The sequence below is a fragment of the Delphinus delphis genome, chromosome 10, assembly GCF_949987515.2.
Source record: "Delphinus delphis chromosome 10, mDelDel1.2, whole genome shotgun sequence".
NCBI classification, from domain to species: domain Eukaryota; kingdom Metazoa; phylum Chordata; class Mammalia; order Artiodactyla; family Delphinidae; genus Delphinus; species Delphinus delphis.
Genome location: NC_082692.2, coordinates 884,914 through 892,399, shown reverse-complemented (window position 1 = coordinate 892,399; position 7,486 = coordinate 884,914). Strand labels below are relative to the sequence as shown.

Sequence of the window (7,486 nt, the reverse complement as noted above, 5' to 3'; positions counted from 1 at the left end):
TGGAGAACCTCTCTGCTCGCTCTCGGGTCCACAGTTGCCAGCGCTGCCCAGGAGTCTGCGGGGCTGGTCAGACCAGGCGGAGCTGAGGCCCATCGGCCTGTTTCCTTTCCTTTTTGTCCAGCGCTTCAGCAGCTCTGGCTGTAGCATCTGTGATTGGGAAGCCTCAGGAAACCCAGCGAGAAAGGAAAGGGCTCGGAGGAGGGAAGCCCGAGGAAAAGCATCACTCCCTTGCGAGCGAGAGGAGGCAGCAGAGTGACTAACAGGGAGACAAGTGGGGGCCGCGGCCGCTGTGCCTGAACCGGAGGGCAGCAGACATCTTGTCCTGCTTCTGTCCCTGATGCTCGGGGACTGCCCACACCCTCCACGGGCTTCCCCCTCTGGACGAGGGGATCTGACGGCCACCCAAGGAGCCGGGGCCCTTGCACTGGGCACCTTACCCCTTGCTCGGAGCCCGGCCGGGCCGAGGGCAGCCCCGGGTGATGTTCTGCCCCGTCACTGCACCCTGTGCTGGTGGCGAAAGGAAAGAGCAAAGGGCAGAACTCGCCGTGTGCACAGAAAGGCAACAAAGGGGACACGACACTTGCTTTCCTCAAGTCTTTATCTTGCCGGGTTTTCTTTTAAGCTCCTTTCACCTTCTGTTTTTTGTTTAGCCAGAAAGAGCGAGGGTGAAGGAAAGAAATAATAGAAAATGTTTCTTCTTCTCTTTCTCTCCTGAGAAGACCCACGATCAGAACCCCGCCTGTGCTGCTCAAGGCGCAGACCCCACACCACGTCAATTACATGACTTAGGAAAAAAAGCCCGCCCAGTGTAGAGTTGCACTGCCCGCTGCTGAGGAGACGTGGCGATCGGATGCCCGTGGGGGAAAGAGACACCCCAGCAACTATTTGTTATATACATTTTATTGAAAAAATTTTACATCAAAATAGTTTGGCAAACTGTAAAAGTATACGTAAGTGCAAATATATTCTCCTTTTAAAATACAAGCAAAGTGTGAGTATACACGAAGGTCATAAAAATATCTTTAAACTATGATGGTAGAAAACAACCTTGTAAAAAACGTTGTATTGTCACAATACTGAAGACCACTTTCTTAAACTAGACACATTGTTGCTAAATACTTCCTTGATAATGTTCTTTGGCACCTGTATCCAAAGGTAGCGTTTGGTAAAACACAGCTCTCCCACTGAGCCAGGCAACAAGGTGAGGCTTTCTTGGAATCTTGTGCTCGGCACTGCCTTTCAGAAAAGCACACACATTTTCCATAGACAAAGAAACACACACACACAGCCCCTCTGCGTGTTTCAGACCCTGATTACTGAAGGCAAGGGAACCCCCAGAGTTCCATGCTTGTGTTTTCCGCATGGTGAGTCCTCCCCATCTCGGCCGAGGAGCGCAGTTCTCCCTTCTCTGGGAGCCTGCACGAATTCGGGGCATTACCTTGGGGCTGTCCTTCTGCCAACGGCAGACAAACATCAGTGCAGGATGCCTGCCTGGCCTGGGGACTCTGGCTAAGTGAGCGATGTGCTGCGCGCAGCCACGCTGCTCTGGGAGTCCACCTCAGCCTCGCCCCAGGGGCGACAGGGCCTGGCCCGGCCCCTCCCTCCGCTCACATGACACAGGGCTTAATGTCCTGGCAGACGCTCTGGTGGTGGTGGTGATGGTAGTAGGGGCCACTGGCCGAGGGGTGGAAGGAGGAGACGCTGTTGAAGCTGAGGACGAAGTCCTTCCTGTCGCACACGGGCGTGGAGTGGTGCTGGTATCGGGGCAGCCCCACTGCAAGGAGGGAGGAAAGAAAACTTTTCAGAAACGTATCTTCCGCTGAGGACAGGGCACATAATGTTGGAAAACTTAATTCAACTTTTGCCTCCAAGGGGGTTGGCCTGTCTTTTTGTCTATTGCGGTAAAACTGGGAGAGGAAACCCAGCCCCAGAAGCTTCTCAGAGTTTCAAACTGAAGGCCACAGGACGACTCTGGAATCCCGGTTTGGGGTCTCCTTTGGTTTACACGGGGCCGCAGAGCACAGTCCCCGCGAGGCCAGGCTCTCTGTGCCCGGGTGTCTGTTACTCCCAGAGGCTGGGCGGGGCTCTAACAGCCCCTGGCCCCAGGCCCCGCGCCGGGTCCCTGCCCGCAGGGCTCCAGCCGGTGCTGCCGAGGCCCAGCCCCTGCCCCCGAAACACCACGGTCTCCCTCGCTTCTGGTTTCGAGCCCCCCTGCCTTATTTCCCAACCGACTAGCCGGCTCCGAGGAGCAGGCTCTGCACACCAGGGGGGTGACAGGAAACAATCCCGCGGCCAGAGAAGGGCCGAGAACAAACGCGCGCATCTCTGCGGGTCGCGCCTCGAGGGACGCGGGACCCCCGGAGCAGGGCCTGCCCTTGGGTGAGGGCCCGGCTGCGGCCCCTTTGCCGCGGGGGGAGCCTTTGGGAGAGCCGGGCCGGGCCGCAGCCTCTCCCCGGGCCTGAGCCAGGCCTCCGGGAGCCGACTTTTGCTTTTGCTTTCTCGGCGCCTCCGGCCCGGGGGCGCAGTTGGCTGGGCTTCCGGCTCGCTGGGCCCCGCGCTTCTCCCGGTCCGGGCCTCTCTCGGGGCTGGGTTGGGCTGGGCCCTTTTCCCCGAGGCCTTTCTAGTTTCGCGTGCGCGGCGGGGACCGCCCGCCCACGCGGGTTCAGGGCCGGGTTGTTCTGCGCCCGCGAAGACCTTACCCGGCGGCCCGCGGCGCCTCGCCCGGCCGCATCCAGCGCTCGCTGGGCCACCAGGCGGCCCCGCGATCAGCGCCCGGCAACACCGACTGTGGCCAAACGCGCGCCCCGACGTGAGCCGTCGCTGCCGCGCAGGTGCGCTTACCCCCGCGTTAAAGCACCTCGCGGTGGCGCTTCCCGCATCTCTAGCCGGCGGGCCCGGCGCTTTGATGGGACCGAAGGACCTAAGAGCCCAGCTCCTTCTTGAAAGGTTCTCAGGAGGCAGAGAGGCCGAGGGGCCTCCCCGAGCACGCGGGCCTGGGCCGCGCGTGCGTCGTGCTGGGAGCGCGCGCTCGGGGCACCTCCTCGGCCTCCCCGCTCCTCGAGGGGCCCTGGGCTCTCGGTCGGCCGCGGCCCGGCCAGGGAGACGCCAGCTAGCCCCGTGGGGAAGAGCGTTCGAGGGGGCGGGAGCCAGAGCGCGGCTGGGGGCTGGGGAGAAGCAGAGCGTCCCGGCCGGGCCATGGCCTCCTCGGGGCTCCCAGACTCGGTCCGTTGGGCGCGCGAGCTCCCGGGGGGCCGGCGAGGCAGTGTCGCTTCTCCTCTAGACAGAGTCGTGCTCCCGCGTCCCCGCGCTTCTGGGACCCGTGCGTGCGCCCGGTGTGTGGCGTGGGGCGAGGGCGGCCTCACAGAACGGTCAGAAGGCTCTTTCTGCGCGATTCTGAACGTTGAGGGAAGTGTTTCACGGCAGCCGCGGAAGTTTCACGGACCCGCCTCGGAGTCCCGGTTGCGGCTGAGCAGGGCGGCGAGACCGCGGAGCGGGGAGCCGGGAGGGGAGCGGATGGGCGGGAGAGCGCAGAGCGCGCCGCCAGGGCTCAGAGGTGATTGACAGCCCGTCCCAGGGGGATTAAAAAACAATAAGAGGGGAGGGTCGTCTGTGTTGGTTACTTGTTGAAATTCCCATAAAACTGAACAAGACTCCGTTCTCAGTGGGTTAAGTCAGGCTAAAATCCTCTCCGGTGTGGTCCTGCCCAGACTGTCTTTGTTTAGTTAACCTCTGAGACCCGCATTTAAAAGGCCTATTTGGGAAATTTCACCGTCCAGGGAACCAACATCTTTCGCCCATTTCTGGACTTCCTTTCTCCCTGACGCTCTGCCCCACACCGATGCACGAACATGTAACGTAGGTGTCGTCGTCCTGCGAACCCTCTTCTAATCGGGGCGGGTGAGTGTCAGCTAGAGCCCCCGCTTGCCGGGCAGACCAGCCTGCCTACGAGGGGTTAATGTAAGGGTTTATCTCCACTGTCCCCATAAACCTGGCTAAATATTCAAATTCCCTCCTCCACCCCCATCTGTCCCCTCCCACCTTTCACCGCCTTGGGCGAGTCAATAAATTTTCATAATCCGCAACCAACAGAATTTACACCATCAACACGACAAGGGGCGCCCAACGGGCAGGCGTTTCTCAGGGGAGCCTCGCTGCGGGCCCCAGGTCCTGCTGGCCTAGGCCGGACCCATGTGTCATCAACTTGGGTCCACCGTGGGGGGAGGCAGGAGACTCCTCCACCGCTTGGCGCCTCTCCTGCCTGGCAACACTTCCCTTTTGTGCAGGGTCCTGGAACCCCTCTGCTTTCCTGGCGTCCCTCCCTCCTTTCCCCTCCTCTCAACCCTCGCCCAGCGGAGCCCCTCCCCACGCACACGGCAGGTACCGAGCATCTCCCTTCTGGACATGTACTTTTGGGTGAAAGCACAGCAAAACCAATTTGAAAAAACGACACAAGAAAGCAGCCACAGTGCCTTGGCCAAGGCCCCCTAAGGCCACAGGCTTCCCCCTAAGCTAAGTCAGGCCTGAGATTGGAGCCCCGCAGTCCGTGAGGACACTCGGAGAGCCCGAGGACGCAGGCACTTCACTCCATCCTCCTCGGGGTGAAAATTCTGGAGGCCCGGCAGGGGCCAAGCCTGTCGGGAAGGCCCAGTGACCCCGACCCCACCCCCCATAGGGTACCAGCTTCCCCTGGGCCTCGGCCACCCAGAGCGGGGAGGCCTAGAGGCGACGCGCCGGCGGGCCAGGCCCCCGTGTTACCTGGGAGGTCCTCGCGGGCGTTCTGGTGCAGGTAGCTCTGCTCCAGCGAGTAGGTGGACATGCTGGTGTGCAGGCCGGCCGGGGCCGCGGGGGTGCCGCCCGGCGTCAGGGCGGGCGGCTGCTTGAGGTAAGGCGAGGCGCCGGGCGAGCTCCAGTGCGCCGCGGGGCTGGTGTAGGGCGAGTGGCACTCGATGGCGCTCGCCACGGCCGGGGACGAGGGCACGGGGCTGCTGCTGCTGTCCGGGCCGTAGTCCCCGCCGCCGCCGCCGCCGCCCCCGGCCGCGCCGACGCCCCCCGGCCCGGCGGGCACCGGGCAGCTGGCCATGTAGGTGGAGCCCGGGTTGGGCGACATGTGCGGGACGTGGTGGTGGTGGTGGTGATGCGGGTGCGCGTGGCCCGGGGCGCCGGCGCCCGCGTCGTAGCCCGCGGGCATCATGTCGAGGCCGCCGTAGCCGCCCTGCCCGTGGCAGCCGAGCGGCGCCGATGGGGGCGCCTGGAAGTCGAAGCCCTGCGGCAGCAGCGAGGCCCCGAAGCCCAGGCCGCTCACCACGCGGTGGTACATGGGCTTGAGCGCCTGGCACTTCCGCCTGAAGCCGCGCGGCCGGCGGCGGAACGAGCCCTCCTCGAACATGAACTCGCTGGCCGGGTCGATGGTCCAGTAGTGGCCCTTGCCCGGCCGCCCGAGGCCCTTGGGCAGCTTGATGAAGCACTCATTGAGCGAGAGGTTGTGGCGCACGGAGTTCTTCCAGCCCTGGTAGGCGCCGCGGAAGAAGGGGAAGCGCGCCTGCAGGAACTGGTAGATCTCGCTGAGCGTCAGGCGCTTGGCGGGCGAGCTCTGGATGGCCATGACGATGAGCGCGATGTACGAGTAGGGCGGCTTCTCGGGCCGCCGCAGCCCCGAGCTCGCCTTCTTGGCGCCCGCGCCGCTGCCGCCCGCGCCCCCGCCGCCGCCCGCGCTCTTGCAGGCGTTCGGGGCCGCGCCGGCCGCGCCGGAGGAGGAGGCGGACGACGACGAAGACGAGGCGGCCTCCAGGGCGGCGGCGGCCGCGGCGGCGGCGGGCGGCGGGCTCATCAGGGCGGCCTGGAGCGCGCCGGGGCCCGGGCTGCGGGCGCGGCGGAGCGGGGCCGGCGGCGGCCCGCCCTCGGAGGTCATCGGGGGCCCGGGAGCGGGGCCCGGCGGCGGGGGCGCGCCCGGGGCCGGGCGCGAAGGCGCGGGAGCGCGGTCGACCCAGAGGCCCGGTGGGCGCCCTAGCCCGCCGCCCGGGCTGCAGCCGCGGCCGCTCCGAGCCAGCGCTCCGCCGTCGCCTCCCTCAGCTCCGCCGGGGCTTCTGGCGGCGGCCGCGGGCCGGAGGCGACGCCCCGCGCATCCCTCCCCGGGCCTCGGGCCCGGCCTGCGCGGCGGCCTCCGGGCCGCGGAGCCGGAGCGGCCGGGCGCCGGGCGGCTGCGCGAGCGAGCGGGGACCGCGGCCGGGACCCCGGGGACGAGCCCGACGTCTCCCCTCAGGAGCGCGGCTCGCTCTGTCTCTCGGACTTCCTCCCTCCCGCGCCCTCCCCCGCCGCCCTCCTCCCCCCCCCGCCCTGCCCCCTCCGCCGCCGCCGCCCCGGGGAGGGCGCGCTGGGCCGGCGCTCACTCCTCCCCCCCGGCCGGCCGCCCGCTCCCTCGCTTATCTCTCTCCTCGCTCTCCGGGGTCCCCCTCGTCCTTTTAATTCCTCTCTCGGATGCTCTCCGTCTCCCCCACCCACCCCCTTTCAAACCGCGGGATCGCAGGCCGACTCACATTGTGCCGGGAAGACGCCCACCACGCCCCGCAAAACTCGGCCCCCTAGACTTTAGGAAATCGTCCTTCTCTTAGTCCCGGACAGCACCCCTGCCCCCCATCCCAAAGCCAGCCGCCCCTGGCGGAGCGGACCCACCCCTTTTCCTCCCCCCTTTCCCCTCCTCCTCTCCTCCCCTCCTCTCCCCTCCCCCTTCCCCTCCTCCCCCCTCCTCCCCCCTCCTTCTCCTCCCCCTCCTCCTCCCGGCCGGTCCTGGGCCGGCCGAGTGGTGCTGCCGCGGGTGCCGCCGCCAGACCTCCTTAGCCGCTGCCCCTGCGCCCGCACTGACACCGTCTGTCAGCTCATTTAGACATTGCCGCCTCCGCCACACGCCGGGGTGCCCGCGACGCCCAAAGGTAACGTGCCAACCCTCTCTCCTGTGACGGGCCTGCGGGCTCCCACCGCTGTTAGCAGAGGGCAGAGGCCAGGCTCCTTAAAGACTCTCCTTTTTAGAGACCCTGGAAACGTGGTCGAATAGGACTCCTGTTTGCATTTGTTTCCACTTCCTTTCCGTTTGCCATTTGATGTTTTGTACGAAATGCAGAAAGAAGGCCGCGCTGAGTGACAGGAGTGAGATAGCTGTATTTGTACTCAGTCCTGAAGGGGTGTGCAGCTGTCACGGGGTTTACACCCCCAGGCCCCGTGCCGCCCGCCCAAGCGTGCCTGCCATCTCGAGGCTGGCTTCCGTGGGACGACACCCCACCCAGTGTGCCTGGGTCCTCTCCATCTAAGTAAGAGTCAGGCTGGGAGAGAGGATGTGCCCTCGGAGGGATCACTCCCGGTGAGACCGGACAGTTAGTTATTGGATCACACGTGCAAGGAAACGTCGTCTGACCAGGGACGGGGCTGGAAGTGGGAGGAGAACAGGAGGCCTGGGAGCCTCCGGGGCCGCACGGGGCTGATGGGGGAGGCCCCC

General features: G+C 65.5%; 1 protein-coding gene across 1 annotated transcript; it reads right to left on the bottom strand.

The window, feature by feature from the left end:
- Positions 1-888: 888 nt before the first annotated feature.
- FOXF2 (forkhead box F2) lies at positions 889-5,908 on the bottom strand. The gene is made up of 2 exons (XM_060021606.1): positions 4,756-5,908; positions 889-1,774 (listed from the first exon to the last, which is right to left on the bottom strand). The coding sequence occupies exons 1-2, from the start codon at positions 5,906-5,908 to the stop codon at positions 1,608-1,610; spliced, it is 1,320 nt and encodes a 439-aa protein (XP_059877589.1). The 3' UTR covers positions 889-1,607.
- Positions 5,909-7,486: the final 1,578 nt, after the last annotated feature.

Excerpts from the sequence above, each read along its gene's own strand:
- FOXF2 (XM_060021606.1), bottom strand. The coding sequence starts at position 5,908 with ATGACCTCCGAGGGCGGGCCGCCGCCGGCCCCGCTCCGCCGCGCCCGC. Across the intron at positions 1,775-4,755 it reads CGCCCGCGAGGACCTCCCAG|TGGGGCTGCCCCGATACCAG; the intron begins GTAACACGGGGG and ends CCCTCCTTGCAG.